Source organism: Anser anser (assembly GCF_964211835.1).
Source record: "Anser anser genome assembly, chromosome: 2".
NCBI lineage: Eukaryota > Metazoa > Chordata > Aves > Anseriformes > Anatidae > Anser > Anser anser.
The window spans coordinates 50,660,903-50,680,066 of record NC_139721.1 but is presented as its reverse complement, the minus strand read 5'-3'; the positions used below and the strand labels follow the sequence as shown (position 1 = coordinate 50,680,066).

Here is a 19,164-nt window from a genome sequence, read left to right as displayed (position 1 = left end):
TCAGTTTGTACTTGATTAATGAAGGCGAAGACATGGTATCTGATGCCAAAGCACTGGACTGTGGTTACGAGGCAATTCTTTTCTGATGGAATATTTGTCATTACATTACCTCATCCCAGATGTTACTTAAAGATCGAGGGTTTCACAGTTAAATAAGTGAAGTCTTTTAATATCATCTTGTCTGCATTTTGCAGGCTAGAACATTGAGCATTTGTTTTTGTTTTCTGTAACGCTTGTGTTTGTCTCTCAATCAATACATTGTTTCTAAGGAGACGGTCTTGAACATACCATGACTGAATTCTGTTCCCTCTAATGTTTATTGCAATGTAAACATCTCTTATGAAGAACTGTGTTCTCTATAAAAGGAGAAGAGAATGAACTTACCACTTAAAAATTCTGCTTGTATAGTTGCAGTGCTTTTCCAGCTATGTATTCAATGAATTCAGCACTCTGTGGGTCTAAGTTCGGAGGAACTTTAATGGTGAAAGTAGGCGAAGTCAGAATATTCACATCTACCACAGTTTCATTTGCACCAGAGGGATCCCCAGGTACCACCTAGAAGAGAGCAAATCAGTACTTTAGACACTACAACCTGCTGTGTGCTTTCAGTTTTGTTTATACATACTGTGCCTTCCATCTTTAATAAGAGAAGATTAAACAGAAGAATATTTTAAACTTGTCTACTTTCTTTAAATTACTTTGTTCTGAAAAGACAGTGGGTGTCTTGAGTTTATGCCAAAGCTTATTGTAAGCAGTGGGAAGAGGTGACATGGCACTGCAAGACCGTGTTTAACAACTGTAAGTTAATATTTAAACCATGAACTACACTTATAAAGAGCTTCTGATCTCTTAATGAAAACTTATGTGTGAGTTGTTCCATTAATTTCAAAGGAAAGTTTGCATGGTTGATGTTACTCATTCCTATGTATTTTTCTAAACCAGACTTAGTTCTGTAGCTTTATTTTCCTGAGCAGATAGCTCAGACTTGGTTGGGAAAGTGTGCTTAAATATTGCTCGTCTCCTTGTTCCTGATTTTGGGGGTGAGGGGGGTGTTGGTGGACTGCACAATTATTTTGTATAAAGTTCTTGTAGTAATAGTAGTGCGCTGGATTTCTGAATTGAAAGGGAGAACGGGCTTTGTCCCTGCCCAGTAAAATCGACTGAATTTACCTTGAATGTATTCTTGTGGGCAATATGTAGTTAATCATGATGTATTCACTGCAATATTGACAGCTGCTCTTTATGATATGCAGCTTACACTGCAATAACCTGCATAACAGTTGCTTTCTTTGTGCTTTGGGATATATAGGTAGAGACAGGTACATATATTCAGTGATCCATTAAGGATGTATGACCAGCTGGTACAGTGAAATTTGTCCAAGAAGGTAATCGGAGGCCAGCCAAAGCTGCTAGTATCAATTTGCTCTTATCAGAGATGATTCGTGTTAGCCTGTCAGGCAGCCATCCAAATAAAAGTATTTAGAGGAAAATAGTTTCTAATCTCTGGATGTTTCAGCTCATTGAGGGATTACCAAGCATATGTAAATTCAAGTAGAGCAGGAACTTTCCATTGTAAAGACCAAAAATTACATGTATGCAAACAGCTACAATCCCCAAGAGCATGCGTGTGAGCAAGTCATAGTTGGAAGACAGCACTGTGCAATAGTTCCCTTTATTAGATAACCCTTACCTTAACTATATTGAAAATGTTTTCTGGTCCAATGGTCATATTGGATAGCTCAGAGACCCACCCAAATCTTTCTTTCATCTTGCTCAACAAGTAGGAAGTGTCTTCTGTATGGCGCTGAACCATCTGGAGAATCTGCTCATACTGCTCGCCAGAGAGATTAACCAGTTTAAAGGCTTCGTCAAACTTGATGTGCAGTTCAGGAACATTTGGGCAATCTGTTTAGAAAGACAGCCAGCATGAAGCTTACAGAAAGTCATGTGTCTTCTACTTGGCCTTCTCTATCTGAAGTACAGAAATCTAGGAAAACTACAAAAACAGTCTAGCAAGGAGGTGTATTTTTGGGTTAGTGTTTAAATAATGCTAAATAAAAAAGTTTAATTCTTGCTGACCTATTTTGGTAGCTTTAGTTTAGGCTTACAATGACTAAATGGATTAATTAACCCGTTTGCTGTATTGCAACTTACCAAGTACTTTAAAGTTTGTATCATATTGCATAGCAATAGATTGTCAGGTATAGTAACGAAGAAGTGGTAGTTGTTACCTTTAGCAACTACTTAATCTCCTTATATGTTATCTCTTTTTTTAATTGCTCGTTTATCAATCCATCCCAAGTGTACGGGTTGTTAGAAGACTGTAATTCATGATGTTAGTATTCCTGATGAGTGTTAAGGCCTAATTTGCTTTATCAATTGCTTTCTCAATTTAACAATTGCTAAACGTTAGTATGTGACTGAGGACTGCTGTCTCTTTTCTTTTGTAAAATGTGTAGTTTAAACAGTAATATTATGTTATTCCTATGCAAGAATTACCATGGACACATTCAATTTATTCTCTGTCAAATAGGACTGTCAAGGGACACCTTCAGGCTGATAGCACAGCAACCACAGATACAAACTGGTATGTGTAATACGCAGCTGTAGACAAAAAGGTATTTTTAGTGAGATGGGAATGGTCCAATGCTCTCTCCAAAATGTGTCATTGGATCATTTAAATCTGCAACGCTGGAGATGTTCTGAAGATAATTTGGATTTAAGTATTTCCCGTGGCTTTTGAGGCATAAATAACTCTGGAAACGCAGGCATGTTATGCTGCAGTGGGAGCCCTGACAGTGTTTCTGTGTGATGCAGTCCGATTTTTTTTCCAGGTGCTCATGGAGAGTGCATGCCAGAGCTTTGCCATCTTCTTACATACTGAGAAGCATTCTCCTTTTTATTTGCCATGTCAGCCCTGTTTTACAAGCTCTTCAGTGCTTGCTTTCCTTTTGAGGAGCTAATGCTGCCTGGCATTATGTCTGGTTGTCTGCAGGAGGAGCCGGTGTCAGGAGTTTCAGCTTCACCTCGCTTTCTGCTTGGCACTTGTGCACCCAGGCAGGACTGATTGCTGCCTGACCTCTTGCTGCTCTGTAGGATGGCAACTCTAACAATGTATATAGGTATTTTGTGTAGAAGTTCGGACCTCCAGCAGCATGTTAACAACTGAGTTATACTGACACTGTGTGGAGACAGTGGGGAAAGGTAATTGAAATCATCTGGAATGACTAATAGTGCTTAAATTCCTAATTACAGTAAAAACCCAGTGACTGGATGTTAATTCCAAAAATATGGAAACAGCACAGTAGAAAATGACAGCCTCAAGATGTACAAAACAATGGCCAACACATTATAGAAATAAATCAGAAAATCAGAAAGTATTTACCATGCACAAGATTGTCTTGACACTTCTGACATCTCTCGTGAAACTGTGTGCATCCGGAGGAATTCTCTCGAAGCTCTTTGCACAGAGTTCTTTGATGTCCAGACACAATTTTTGAGAACATGCCACTTCTGTCAGAATCTAGGGCAAAATTACAGTATTTTTAGACTGATGTTAAGCTTAGGTTCTTAATAAATACGCATTTGTTACCTATTACGATTGATTATATATAGATACTTTTTGCACTGAATGCAAAATAACTGGCATAAGTCCAAGCAAAAAATAGGGATTAAACATTCAGAAACAGAAATCAGGAGATGATGTAAACCCTGTTTTCTTCCAAGGAATTCATATTATTTCCTTGTAAAGGCCAGGTAATGTATTTCCCACTGATAGTCAAACAGTTCCTAATATTACTACGGACCATTTTTACAGCATGAGCATTCTGATAAGATCTGTTTGACCTTTAGAAATCAGGATGTTTTGTAATTGTGTAGAGCTAGATGAGAGCACAGTACCTAGGTAACATGGGTCATGATTCAGGAAAAATTAAAAATCGCTTTTGTAGAATCGCTTCAATTTATGTTTTCTGATGACTGTATAGTGACTATGCCACCTCCCACTCAGAGTTGTTGCATGTCCTTACTGTGATCTCTTAATAGATAGGCACCAGCATGTATTGGAATGATTGTCTTTGTTTTTTGTTTGTTTTGTTTGTTTGTTTTAATTTTCATTAATAAGATAGGAAGGATAAAGCTTATTTGTATTCTGAAGGTTGACTGAGGGTTGTTTCCTCCATCGAGAGTTATCACCTAAACCAAAGTTATGCCCAGTGTTTTCCTGCTTACTGGGAAATCCCATGGCTGTTTTGTATTTGACTGGTATACTACATTGCACCAGTAGCTTCAGGCAGGGCTTGCAGCTGTCTGGCAGAGCTTAATGTCATTTGGCAAGGGCAGGCATATGCCATGACATCTCACAGAATTACCCTGACTTTTTAGAGTTGGAGACATGTCAACATGGCATGATGCATAAGTCTTCCTGACAAAGGCTGAGATCAGACCTGTCAGTCAGCCTTATGAAAACCTGCATCTGCCATGATTTCAAGAGCTCCTGAGGAGCTCCTGAAAACATTTTGAGAAATACCATGAAAATCAGGCTGTGTAGGACCCATAAGTCCCACTATAATATTTCTATGAGGTTTCTAGGTGATTTCTTCTTTTTAATTTATCCAATGAATTTATGCTTGACGCATGCCTGTTTAACCAAGATAGCCTCTAGAGCTTCCATACCTTGTCTTACACTAACATGCCACGGACTGAGCCATGAGCTATAGTTTAGCAAGCCTGAGAGGTTTGATGTCACTGACCATGCAGTTGAGTTTTGTTTTCCAACACTTGCCTTTGGCTTGTTCCGTCAAATCTCTTCTATTATCTTTGTATTCATCGAATACTTCAGTAATCACTGCACTGACACCTTCAAACACTGTCTTGCTGAAATCAAAGACTGTCTGTAGGACGCCCGGTATGCCCCAGTCTTTCTGTAAGCCATCACTTCTGGTAGTGTCCTGGGGTAAAGCAGGCATGCTGGGGGACTCATTCAAATCCAGATCAGACATGAAATATGCTTGAAAGGACTGGTCAAATTCTTTTTGCATGTGCTTGAAAAAAATGAAACTTCTGTCAAATATTGAGCCCATGTCCGATAATAGTTGGCTAAATAAATCTTCCATTCTCACTAGCTGGGTATCCTCTTTCTCAGGCTTTTCATTAACCTGGATGTCTTTTCCTTGGTCTTCACGAAATGTGAAAATAAGCGTAGGTATTTTCCTCAAAAAATCTTCAACCTGAATATAAGAAAGAGATAGATCAGCTGCCAGACAATTTAACAATTTTTCTCAGGGAAGTGGCTCTAAACTCTTTTTTCAAATACCTATAGTAACAATGTACTCTCTTAACAACCGAAATCACAGCAAATTATCCAAAGTAATTTAAGATGTTAGACTCAAGAGTGCAAGTACGTTTAGTCTAAATTATTAACTCCAAATCAGGTCTGAAGAAACATGGCTGACAGTTGGCCTTTAATCTGTTGAGGCTTGAAGTTAGTATTGGCTTTTGGGTTTTATCCAACATACAGTTTGGACTTTATCTTGGAAATATTTCTGTGGTAGTTATGTGTCATCTAGAGAACAGAAGGCAGTTGTTCTCACCGTAATCTGTAAACACCCTTGCCTCTCACCAATGGCCAAATGCTCAAATTCCTCTGCAAACTGAAACCCATTAAAATCAATAAATCAGTGGCTCCGAGTCCATGGTTTGATGACGGAGGAGACTGAGCGACAGCTCTGCTTCGTGGGGTTCCCATTCCCTAGGTCTCAGCTGCTCGTTCCCTACTTCCCACTTTGACGTAATGCCTTCACCTGAGCAGAAACACTGCCTTGTGGAGCCACAGTTTATGGCATTATAAAACTGGTAAGGGTTAAGAAACACCATGTCAAATATATATGTACACATATACATATGTGTATACATATATGTATACGTACATGTATACATTGACAGGTATTTTGGCAGAACTAGGGGGAAGGTACATTGTGAACCCATCCTGGAGGATCAGCCTCAGCTTGTATTGCCCCCACTGCCTGTGTGCCATCAGCCACAGCTAGAGTCTTTGTCCTCTTTTTTAAAAATAATTTACATTTCTCACGTTGAATGCTTCAAATAAACCATAGAGCTCACAGAGGAAGTTATTGAGAGTGTCAAAGACAGTGGCGGTGCAGTGGATGTTTTATTGCAGGGATTTCAACCTGACATCCAAAGACTCCTGAAAGTCCAGGTGATACATCAGGAATTAATAAGGAGTATCTAAAAGCCCAAAGAATCACCAATAGGCTTAAATTTAATACATCCCACACTTTTACTTGAATAATTTTAAGAATATGCACAAATGCTAAACAGCTTTGATCTAAAGCTTGTCACTTGTGAGACACACCATGTGTAAGTTTTCAATTAGCATATTTTTCGGTGCCTGGGGATCTGAAAGCTAGGTAATCTGGCTAAAATTTCAGTAGCAGTAATTGTGCAGGATCTGTTGTTAAGCTGCCGTTAAAGCATATGACCAAATTAAAAAAAAAAGAAAAAAAAAAAAAAGAAAGAAAAAGAAGAAAGAAATTACAGTTTTGTTAAATCTTGTAATAATGTACCAGCCAGGAAAGCATACTTTCTTTCTGGTAGAACTTGGGGAATCTCTCTAACAATTAACAAACCTCTGCTAGCAATTCCCTCTGTTAAAAACAATTAAATACTTTAAAGCTATTTTGTTACTTAAAGAGTAGATATAAAATAACCTAAATACAGAAAAGAATGATATCGTGTAAGCAGATTATTTTTTCCACAGGGACTTTTCCTAACTCTTTCTACAGTTTTAACTCTGCTGATTATCATATGGAACACAGAGAATCTATGTGGTATTTTTCACAAAGAGTTATTGAGCATCTTAATGCAAGTCCTACTGTGAGATACATCGCTTTGTATCTGGAGTGACTCCTTGGGAGCCAGGGAAATAATCAATGCCCATGGAGCCACGCCAGGGTGCCACAGAACTCACTTTGGCTCAGTGTTCAATGAATGTAATTGAATGTAATCTGTGCCTTATAACTTCACATTTCCAGACCCTCCAAATCAAATTAATTTTAGTAAATTGATATAAATGAAAGAGCTGGCTACTGAGAAAATAAGATGTGCTCTCTCCAAAACCAGTATGTGAATTCAAGGGTATTTCCCAGATACAAAATTTCTTCCTACCTTGCTTCTAAATGTTGACGCACCACGTCTGCAAGTTGTAGAAAATCTCATGCAGGTACTTTCTAAACAAGATTCACATTCATCCCATAGATTTTTCAAGGATACTTGGCATTGTCTCTCTTCTTCTTCTAATCTTTCCTTTACTTCATCCATAATTCGCAAAGCTTCCTGAATAAGAAAAAAGATTCAGTTGATGGCAATTTTCAGATTAATATCCTGGATACTTATCCCAATGTTGATCACTCATTTTGCCTATTTATGGATCATTTTTTCTAATCTTTAACCGTTGGGGTAGGTTGCCTCTTCAGCTGCGTTCACATGTGGAGGGAAGAGAAAATCGAAAAGCTTTCCCATATAGAGTTTTCCTGACACTCAGAGAGTGTAATGTACAAAACCAAACTATCTCTACAGTCAACCTGGATCTTTGAGGTTATGAAAGAAAGAAAGAAAGAAAGAAAGAAAGAAAGAAAGAAAGAAAGAAAGAAAGAAAGAAAGAAAGAAAGAAAGAAGAAAGAAAGAGAAGGGAAGGAAGGAAGGAAGGAAGGAAGGAAGGAAGGAAGGAAGGAAGGAAGGAAGGAAGGAAGGAAGGAAGGAAGGAAGGAAGGAAGGAAGGAAGGAAGGAAGGAAGGAAGGAAGGAAGAACAGTCTGCTTTGTTACTTTGCTCTGTTCTTTAAGGGCCAGTGATGCTTCATGAAGCTAGGTCTTTGCCATGCATAAATTCTCTCTCTAATGCAGAAGTATTCATAAGTATGTATTTTCCTCTCTTTGGGATTATGCTAATCCAAAGACTGTAGTGAGGGGGTTCTTCCCCCCCTTGTGGAAGTGTGAGGTACTTCTTCCACACCAAATGGAAACAAGATGCATTTTGCAATGCTGCTTCTAATTACTGGATCATTCTTCATCCAGTAGAGCACAAAGCTGAGCAATGATTAGAAGAAGAATTTTAGAATAGACTGGACAATGGAAAGACAGAAAACTTCTTCTTGTTAAAGTAGATTGCACATCATAAATTTATTTCTCCCAGTGCAACATATTTTAATACTTTAGGTTTCCAAACACTATTTCACGCTGTTCCTAAGTATGACAGAAATATTTAATTGGTCAGCCTTACTCCTTCCTGGCAGTATTTCAGTAGAGTCTCTGAGAAAATAAGACTTTTGTCAGAATGTGCTTGGTGGAGCTAGTAATTTTGGTATTCATGTTTGATGTTTAATTATTTTCTGATCTTTCTAAATATATTTATTCAGTGTTTTATGAACTCTTGCTGTTGGGGATAAGTTCTGTGCAAATGAAATCATCCAGTAAGAACCAACAATGGACTCAATAATGGGAACATAGTGGTGTTTCTAAAGATGTTAGCAAGTTACTAGGAGCTTTTTGACTTGCTAATACATGTAGCTTAAACTAATCTCCAAGGTGGGCCAAAATTGAATCTTCCTTCAAGCTCACTGAAAGCAATAGTTAGGATCTTTTTTTTTTTCTTTCTTTTTTTTTTTTTTAATATACAGCATTCTCCACTTCACTGGATCATCTGAGAACATTGTTCTAATCTTAGGCATTGCACCAGGACATTAGGATTTCCTCTAATCCCCTGTACTTTCTCTAGAGAGCATTATTATTTGCAGCAATATAATTTTTTTCTGAAGGTCTGAAGTCTGTAAAGCAAGCTGAGAAGTGCCTTGAGGCCTGCAGTGTATGAGGACATGGAGGGCAGAGCAGCTGGACTTTCTGCACTAAACAACTTTGCAAAGCTGCCTGTAGTTGCCTTGGTCTTCATTCAGTGAAGGAGGTGATTTCTAGAAATGAACCATAAAAGCAATAAAGAAATAAATTCAACACATTGCTGGACGTTACAAACTCAAGTTCTTTCTCCTAAATAATGTTTGAGACCACGTAGAGCATTTCATGGCTCCTTTTACTGCAGAACATCTATGTTTTCACATGGTGGTCACCACCAGCTTTGACTATGCCTAGGCCACTTCTTGTCACTAAATAATTGCAGAATAAAATGCAAGAACCCAAATCCCAAGGGGGATGGTGTCAGATGACACATTTTAACGTACAACCAGGATGGGCCGAGACAGCGTAACGTGTTAACTTGTGGTAACTCAGCTGCATTTTGTCTACTGCTCGCTCCTTTATTTTCAGTTTAGAAATGCCTTAGACATTCAGCCACAAGGGAGAAGTTAACACTATGGCACTCAGTTTGGAAGCTGTGTTTCTGAGGAAAGACGGAAACTCTTCATCTCTATGTTTTGAAAGAACCAGAAAATCTGGAAAAGGCACCAGTGAGACAGGCGTTGGTCTCATTCAGTGCTTTACTCCAGTGCAGTCTGAGAGCTTCAGTCAGAACTGAAGGCTCAATATGCCAGGTTCCTGCAAACACACAACCTCTTTCTTAAGATAGTGGCAAATGTGAGCTAATATTTTAACTTTTTCAGAAGTGTGAATCCAGGCTAGAAAAGGATGTCAATTGGCCCAGCTCCTGGTTCAAGGATACATATATTGAGAACCTCTACAGAGCTGCTGTAGGAGTTTTCTTTTGCTGGTAAGAAAAAGCAGAAGCAGAGATTTGCCATCGCTCCTGGCTTTGCTATGTGACCACAAAAAAGATGTATGCTCCTCAGAGTGTATATACAATATGGCTTGAATTCTTCCCAGAAAAAGGGAGACTCCAAGGGATCCTTTCTTGGTTGGTTTTTGGCCTTAGCATAATAGCATGCTATACCACATCCAGGAGGTAGGCTAAAACCACGTACAATCTGCCTCATCTTTTGATTAAAAATAGCCACAACTTAAAAAATAAAAAATAAAACACAAACAAACAAACAAAAACACGGATGCATTTGTTACCTGTTTTTCTTCACTGCTCTTCTTCAAGGTCTTCATCAGATCTACATGCTTATCTTCATTTTTTTCCATCATAATTTTCATCTGCTTAATACCAATCAAAGCTTTCTTTACCTCTTCATCTACATATTTCTCTCCAACTTCAGATAACACTAATAAATAAATAAATAAAATTATAGAGTGACTTAATCCAGTTTGAGCACTAGCGCAAATTGCCATACACAGATGACAAAGGAAAGCAAACCAGCTCTATGTTTCCCTACAGTTGCCAAACCTTGGGTCAGTGAATGCTGAATAACATGCAGCCAAGGCAATTTCCATCAGTTAAGAATTTGGCCCAGAGTCTTTGACAGTGATTAGCTGTGTTTAATTCAAGCTATATACTTGGCTGTCCCATTTCTGATCACCAAACCCCAGAATAGTTGAGGTTGGAAGGCACCTCTGGAGGTCACTGTGTCCAACCCACCCGCTGAAAGCAGGGTCAACTAGAGCAGGATGCTCAGGACCTCATCCTGGGTTTTGGGTGTCTCCAAAGGTTGCTCACTAATTTCTTAATGACATAACCTCTATATTTATTTTTGATCTGAAATCAGTCTGTGAGGGTTTAATATTTTGAAAATGTAGATTACAGGAGCCTGCAACCTGCTTTCCTAAAAATATAATCTCTAGAGTTCCTGTGAGGTAACACCCATAGAGTTTTGGTGAAATGCCAGACTGGTCTCCATGTTGCATCTTGAATCTCTTCATAAGTGCACATTCATTATCTGTATTTGTTCCCTGTGCAGAAATACCCTGAATATTACTGGAGCTATACAAAACAAGTAAAGGGCACACTACCATGAGACTGCCAAAAGCATATGGCATTCATTTATTCCATTATATCTCTCTTCCCCTTCTCTAACATTTTGTTTGTCACAGAAGTACTATTAAAATAGACAGAAGCAAAGGAATATTTCATGGCTGATCCTCTTGGGATTCCTACCTACACAATAAAGCCATGCTTAGAGGTGAGTATACACAGAACATCTGTTGTAAGGTCGTGTTGTTTTTTTTTCCTAAATTAAGTCATTTTATTTCACTTATTTTTAATAATCATCTTTTCCAGCTAAGCATATAATTCTGGAATAAATATTTGCAAAGGTTATTTAAACAAACAAAAATCAGTGGGATTGACCATTGAGTTCAGCTTAAACTCTAATGATCTATGAAGGACCAAATAACCTATAAAAATGTAAGCAGTTTATTTTGTCACAGGAGGCTTCTCTGTTAATACCTTTAGTTTCTCACTCAATTGTTCTTATTTCCCCATTGTGCGTGTGTATGCTTTGCTTCAGCAAAATTCAGCTATGTCAGTTTCTAAGCTCCGCACATGAAAACAGATCTCTTGACTGCAATGAGCGTGAAAGTCAAAGTGCACCAGGGCAAGCCTGAATGGAGACCTGGGCCTAGGGGCTTTCAGCACCACCCACCCCTCAAGAAACGCATACATACTCTTGAGGCTCTCCCGGAGATTCGTTTCCTCCTGCCTTGTCGGTGCACACTGGTGACCATTCAGACAGAGCACACATATTAGAAATACCCAAGAGGACTTCATGGTCTTTCTGTTAAAGAAGCAGGTTGATAAAGTTAGATGTAAGCGTCTTTGTGATGGCCAAATGTCTAGGTAATTTTTACTAAGCATAATACAAGTCCCTTTATTTTTGTCTCTAACTATGGTTTCTCAGATCTATAATATACTCCTAAATGCTACTGTTAGTAAAAACACGAGTAAGAAGGTGACCTCATTCGTACTCTATTTATTCATACTAATAGATCAATTCCACTGAGTTTACACAGTGGTGTAATAGAACCAGGGCACAAAAATATAAAACTGGAAGATTATGAAGCTCAGTCTGTCTCTTGTCTCTTACACTAAAAGCTTTTTACTCTTTTTATTGTTAGTTTATGTTATACACGAATCCATGCTAAACATTATTGCTAGGTTTTGAAAAGGAAATTTCTAGAATATTGTTCCCCTTCTTATCTCCAAATATGTGTCCGCTTTCATTGTCCTACAGGATAATACTTAACATAGCAAAGGCAGTAATAGGTGTGCTAAGAGGCTGGCAATTAGATCAATTTTATAAGTAAATGTAGCAGCAATTTAAAGAAATTACTAAAAAAAAAAAAAAAAAAAAAGGAAAAAATGACTTTTGCTATATTTCCCTCCCAAATACAGCTACAAGAGAAAGGTTTATTTTTTAGAAACCATGCAACTACACTTTATAGTTCTCATCTCATGAAGTAAATGCGGTGTTTACGTTCCTTCTTGTTAGGCAGTGCAGCCTTCTGGAAGATGCAATTATCAGCTGCAAGTGCATATGTAAATGAAGAGCTGGGATTTATCTATATCCTGGATTTACTTCTACAGTCACTTGCACATTTTACCTTTACATTTATAATTAAAGACTGATTAACTTTGCAAAGAAATACAAACCCATTACCAAAGAAAAGTTAAAAGCAGCATATTTACCATTAATACTGGAAACACGTCTTCTGAAAAATTGCTGCCCGCGTCAGGAAGGGCTGGGGCTGCGCTCTGATCTAATTGCTCAGAGTGACAGGGATTTTGCCATGTTCGACTTATCTGATGACAAGGTACTTAATCCTATTAATGGGACATATTGTCATTAGGCCGGGGGGGTTGCTTCTATGGGACTTCGTGCTCAGCCGTGTGGGCAAAACCACTAGGGGGAGTGTTGGATAGAATTACATAATTGAACGCGAAGTGGATCTGCTATTTTTCGGTAGTCCTCTCTTCTTTACAGATATTCAGTCATCTTGCTTTTTACCTTAGGAGACATCTGCAGCTTATGTTCTTAGTGAAATTGTTACAATTAGTTTGGCTAAAAATAGCTTCCAACATTTAATCTCTTCAGCTGTAAAAAACATTGAATTACGTCACGGCTTTCTTCATATACCTTCTGAAGATACAGAAGTTAGAAGAATTAGGGAACCCAGGTGCAGTCTGGCATATGAGTAGAGTCTGAGATGAGATAAGCAAATCTTGGCATTTTGTATATCATTATTCTTGCTGATGTTTGGGGGCTTTGCCCCCTTAATGATTTTCTTCAGTAAACCCATGTGTCTGAAGTACATCTGGGTTCTGAGCTGCATGAAGTTTTAGATACTTTGAAATGAGATACTTAAATGCTAGCAGATGCTTGATATAAAATATGCATGAGTATTGTTGGCAGGTCGTATCGCACCTGTGATGCTCACCAGCAGTACTCCCTTGAAGTCAAAGAGGGGACAGTGAAAGTAGATGTATGTGGTTAGTGGTCAGTAACATCAGTTTTAATACATCCCTTTTGTTTGTTTGTTTACCTCGTAGTTCATAAGAGTCAACTGGTGATTGATGGTCAAGGTCCAGTAAAACTAGTGGTGCTTAGGCAAGGGACTTGTTTTTTTATTGTTATTATTTTTAAAAACATGTCAGGAAGAATGGAGAACCCGTTAGCTTTTAATGGGAACTTCAAGTCCTCGACTTGCATTACATATTCATATAGCTCCACTCTTATTTTCTGAAAATGATGTAGGGGAGGGGAATTCATTTTTTGTTTTAATGTATATGAATTGCTGGTTCACTGAAATACTGCTGACTTCTTGACCAAGATTCATCATTGCACAAAATATTTCAAATTATCTTTTGTGACTATACCAAGCAAGCACCCTTGAAGGACTTGCAGTCCCCTGCCAGGAGCAGCCTGACTCAATGTAGACAAAACTGTACTTGATCTAGAGTAAAAATGGCAGTCCAACAGATCGCCCAAAGCTCATAGCAATTTGCAAGAAAGCAGCCAGCCTCAGCCCCATGGGGAGGGAGACCAGCACCCCTGCCAAAGTGTGGAGAGGCTGGAGGCTGCCTCAGGCACAGATTCCACAGCTTGTTTTCAGAATTGCTCTTCTTATGAACGCCCATGTGGGTCCACAGTCAAACACATTCATGCACCTTGCAACGCTAGTCCTTAAGGGAAATCAGTGCTGAAGCCTCATGCATGTCAGGCTCTTTTTTCTCAATTCTGTTGATTTTGAACATTGTGAAGTGTGTTGCATTGTCTTAGGTGTTATTCTTCGTCTTATTATACCCACTATGTAAGCAAAAGGAAATAAGCATTTTTATATAGATCTATTCATTAAAAAAAAAAATCCCGATTCTTTGCTCGAATGTTATTTTTTATATATATGATGGTTGAAATAGGAGGTATAAGAAACCTGGGAAATTTCAACCTGAAGACAAAATTATCTATAGCTAATATGCCTGTTAAAGTTAATCTTGGACTTATATTTAATCTTTGAAGTGCACTTGGGAACCCAACACTCTGTTCTTGAAAGGTAATTACTAGTAGTGCTCACTCTGGAAATCATTTCTCTCACATTTCCATTTTGAATTTAATTAAATAGAAATCTCCAAAATTATAACTTCAGGTTACATATCAAATATCCATTCTATTTTCTTTTAATGTTTCAAATCTGTTCTGCACTGACCCATTGTGGATATCTCCAATTTTTGTATCAGCTACCATGTTCAACTGTTTCCTCTTAATGTGTTATCTTCTTCTGAATTTGAGTGATTCACTCACCCATAGTGTGCCATGTCACCACATTATGGTACTGACATGCCTATTTTTTCATAAGCTAATACAAGCAGATAATTCAGAGCATACTGCTGTGGCTGCAAATTAAGATATAGTCTTGTAGCAACTACTCATACTGGACACAGTCTGAAGACGCCTTTGTGAGCAAAAGTCTCTTTCTCCCCAGCCCAACAGTTATTCAAGTACTGCTGTATATTTACTGAAAGTAATAAGTATATATTGGAAAAAAATATAAGAAAATAACTTGAAAAGGGATTTGCAGAAAAATAGGGCTTTTGCAAGAATCTGATAAATTGAAACTGAAATAATTGCAATGATTCAGATCAACATTAAACTTGAACCTAACTGAACTTTAGCAATGGGAGTTGTAGCTGATTTTTGGAGTTGCCTTCTGTCCTACTGGATGACCTCCACAAATGTATAACATTTTTTCACAATGTACTGTGACTTCTCCCTTTTTGTTGATCCATTCCACCTGGCAGGATTAAGAATCAAGAAATATGTTGAAATGGAATTTCCTGTGTTATACATTAGCTGTGGGATTTTGTTCCGGTTTTATATTTATACAATTATTTGCTGTTTGGAAGAGTTGTTTTCTACTATACATTTTCACATTTATGCCTGAGATAGGCCAGTCGTTTAATGATCATGCTGAAAGTATGGTTACTTGCTTTCAGACTTCACGAGCCATGCAAAGTGCTATACATCGACATTAATTCTCTTGATACTTCTATGGAATAGTCCCCAGTTCTACCAAATCTTAATTAGCTTTATTTGTAAGCACACCATTAGTTCCAGTGCTTTCAATTGAAATTAAATCCTACTGGGGGCTTATTGTCTAATTACATGCCTAATCTAAAGCACGCAGAAAGCTTTGCTAGCAGTTCGTATGGTTTTTAAGGCTATAGGAATTGAGGTTTTTATTTTGTTTTGTTCTGGTTTTAATACTTTCCAGTACTTCAGGAGCCCCTAAATGGTTTCCACTTTCTCCTGTCTTTCAGAGGCCATGGGAGCCCTCCTTCGGTCTGACTTTGAGCTTTACCTGAGTAGTTGAAGTTAGGAAACAAGGTTCCTTCCTCAGCCGGGAGACAGATGCTCTCACTCATGCTGGAGGGACTAAGGAGCTGAGGCTACCCTAAGTTACATAGCTGGAGTTAGACCAAGCTACATATCTTGTAAATATCTTGTAAATATCTTGTACATCTCTTTAGCGTGACACAATCTCAAAGTTCATGAGCCCCAAAGCTCGGAGCTGCGCCGATGTGATTGCCCTGTCTGGAGGAGGTTCAGGCAAGGCCACATCAGGGCCCTGCACTGTGCTCCATGCAAACACGAAACCAGCTGAAGGCATGAAATCAGCATGCATAGCTTAGTGCATCACTAATTAATGTGTCTTTATTTGAAACTATTAAGCTTTTGATGCCAGAGGGACCATCTTCACAAGTTTTGTTGTGTTTTAAAACGTATGAGACTGATTTTCTTTTGCTTATCTATCCATGGACATTCAGGAAGACTATAAGGTGTGGAAAAAATCTTCCACTTCACTGCTGAATTTTTTTCACAAACACTCCAGGGCTTTGACACAAAGCTCTAAATGCCAGTCCCAGCAGTAAAGTGACGTCTGTTGTTCACAGAGTTGTGCAAAGTTTCTTAACGTCTAATCCAAAGCCTCTACACAGAAAGGAGGGATCAATCAAGCCAGTAAGCGATAGCAATATATGGAACACTGTATTTGGGAAGACAAACTTATGAAGTAAAGGGATTTAAACACTTTTAAGGACCAGAGAATGAAAGCTTTAGAATTGAATGTAAGACAATATGAAGTTGAAACCTAAAAATTATGTGGTTGTCTTCAGAATTTGTGCTTGGGATATCAGCTAACTATTGAACTTGGAGTAGCACTATTACTGGTGTTATGTTATCAGCAGGAGATATCAAAGTCAGTGCAAGGATAACAAAATGAGTTAGAAACAATTTATTATAAATCTGTGAAGCTAATCTGCATGGTACAGTTACACAAACAGATTTCAGGAAGCATTTAATATTAAAATGCTGAAGTTTTCAACCAGATGTTTTGCAAGGATTTAGTTTCAAGCTTCCCTAGGAACATTAAAACAAAAAAGTTTTATTGCATGCAGACATGTAATATATCAGCTTTCAGCCTGCAACTCAAAGGAACAGGGTTCCTCGTGTGTTTTCATCTGGTTTGCTTAAACATATCTTCATCATTCAGTTCTGTATCAGCTAGTTAAAGAGCGGTTGCTCGTTGGAAACAATTCTGGAGTTTAATGAAATTAAGATGAATGAATTATCAGTGCATAGTTTGTGAGGTGCTGAACAACTCTTGAAGATGCTGCTAACTGCCCCAATCTGCTGGTTTCTTGAAAAGTTAATTGAAGGCATTCACGATAGGGCCTTAATAATATTCAGCAAAACTGGAAATTGCTTTGGTGAAGAATAATCCTCTGGCAAGAAACTTGGCTTCTTGCTTCTGCTGCATTTAAAGTGGAACCGGCTCTGGTGCCTGAGGGTTCGAAAGTCCAAAGAGGGATGTCTGAAGATCACACTTCCTCAATATAACCAGTAAGAGAACAAACACAGCCCCCTTGCTTGCAGTAGCACGGAAGTGGAAGGAGTAAAGCTGGAATGCTGCCTGAAGTTGTCTTTTTCTCCATTTCAGATATTAGAAGCAATTTCTAAGAAGAGCATTACTGCAATTAGAATTAATGACTTCATGCTCCTAACAGTTCTTGCTTAATTGCCATTGCACATGTTTTTACAGCTGTCCTTTTATATAACTAGTACACTGCCCCGTGCAGCTGCCTCAGTACTCAGAGCTTTTAAAACTGCGAAAAAACAACATCAATTACAGAGACCTGACAAATGGGAGGAGAATAAAAAAGAAACACACAGTTCCGAGCAAATGAGAATTAGCAATGAGATTAAAAAAAAAAAAAAAAAAAAAAAAAAGACAGAAAGGGAAATGAAGGTGAGACATGAAAGACCACAAGGTGAGACATGAAAGACCACAAATGCCAGGGGAAACGTTGATGGGGACAGCCTCTCCAAATGGAAATATATGAAGTAAAATGCAATTCTATATTCCCCACCAACGGATAATTCGTTCTTGCACACAGCAAAAATGTAGAAAGCCCATGAAGGTGCACATGTGGCAGCACAAGAGAAGTACATATACCTTAAAATCCTTCCTCTTTCCTCCTGTTTCCTTCTGCTCTGGTATGAAACCATTTGGGCAAAGTTGGGAATTTGCTGATGCTTCAAAGTTCTTAAGACATTTCCAGGTGCTGTGAAATGCTAAGGACTAAGAAAAGAATATGGGAATTTTCAGTTTGGATTTGAGCGTGCACAGTGTGCACCTCAGCCACTGAGCTAGGCTTTCTTTGTAGCCAACCGAGAGCTTTAATCTAAGCCACAGTTGAACTGACCTGCTGTAGACCTTGACCTCAGAATTAGTTGAGTCACAGTTTGGAAGACCCTATTTTTGTTGCAAGTAGAAAGTGAATGTAGCAGACTAACCTAAATGTAGATCTCTAAAACTGGGACAGATGAGTCTCATTGATATGACATGCAGTTTCAGCACGAACTAGTTTATTTCTAAGTGTTTGCCAACAGCATCCTGAGCTGCATTAAGAAGAGGACTGCCACCAGGCCATGGGAGGTGAACCTTCCCCCCTACACAGCACTGGTGAAGCCACACCTGGAGTGTGGGATCCAGTTCTGGGCTCGCCAGCACATGAGACATGGAGTTACTGGGTCAAGTCCAGTGAATGGTCATAAAGATAATTAAGGGACTGCACCATCTTCCATGTGAGGAGAGGCCAAGAGAGCTGGGACTCTTCAGCCTGGAGATCTTCAGGGGGATCTTATAAATAAGTATAAATAACTGGTGGGAGGGAATGAAGACGAGAGAGCCAGACTCAGCGGTGCCAGTGACAGGACAAGAAGGAATTGGGCATGAAGTAAACACATGAGGTTCCATCTGAACACAAGAAAATACTTTTTATGGTGAGGGTGGTCACACACTGGAAGAGGTTACCCAGAGAAGCTGTGGAGTCTCCAACTGTGGAGGTATTCAAAACCTGATGGGACATGTTTCTGGGTAACCTTCCTTAGGTGGTCCTGCTGGAGCAGGGGGGTTGGACCAGATGATCTCAAGAGGTCCCTACCAACCTAAACTATTCTTTGATTTCCTGTTAATATTTGTATGACATGGGCCAAAATGGGATTCATAGTCTGCTAATTATGGTTACATGTAACTTCCAGCATGCGTGGAAGTTGGCAGGTTCTGAGCATTCACACTTAGAGCATAACTGCGTTAGAAATTATTTCAAGCTGTACAGATTCCTGTCTACCATTTCCTAGCACCATCTGCAGTCAGACGAGATGGCAGTTACCACATCTAAATCATCATCTTTCTGAAAACTTGAATCCAAGTGTTAAAGTCATAAAAGATAAAGGAAAACTCCTACT

At 38.7% G+C, this 19,164-nt stretch overlaps 1 protein-coding gene across 3 annotated transcripts in view; it reads right to left on the bottom strand.

The window, feature by feature from the left end:
• Window positions 1-130: 130 nt before the first annotated feature.
• Window positions 131-19,164, bottom strand: part of CLUL1 (clusterin like 1) — a 32,220-nt gene continuing 13,186 nt past the window's right edge. Inside the window, exons 2-8 of one of the 3 annotated variants that reach the window (XM_083821881.1) lie at window positions 11,528-11,637; window positions 10,040-10,188; window positions 7,186-7,353; window positions 4,784-5,228; window positions 3,386-3,523; window positions 1,691-1,905; window positions 131-555 (exon numbers count right to left, since the gene is read on the bottom strand). In XM_083821881.1, the coding sequence (XP_083678007.1) occupies window positions 388-555; window positions 1,691-1,905; window positions 3,386-3,523; window positions 4,784-5,228; window positions 7,186-7,353; window positions 10,040-10,188; window positions 11,528-11,630 (1,386 nt within the window). In that variant the 5' untranslated portion in view covers window positions 11,631-11,637 and the 3' untranslated portion in view covers window positions 131-387. Of the gene's footprint in view, window positions 1,906-3,385; window positions 3,524-4,783; window positions 5,229-7,185; window positions 7,354-10,039; window positions 10,189-11,527; window positions 11,638-19,164 lie in introns of all 3 variants that reach the window. The other 2 variants (XM_083821880.1, XM_083821879.1) reach the window with 2 other exon arrangements.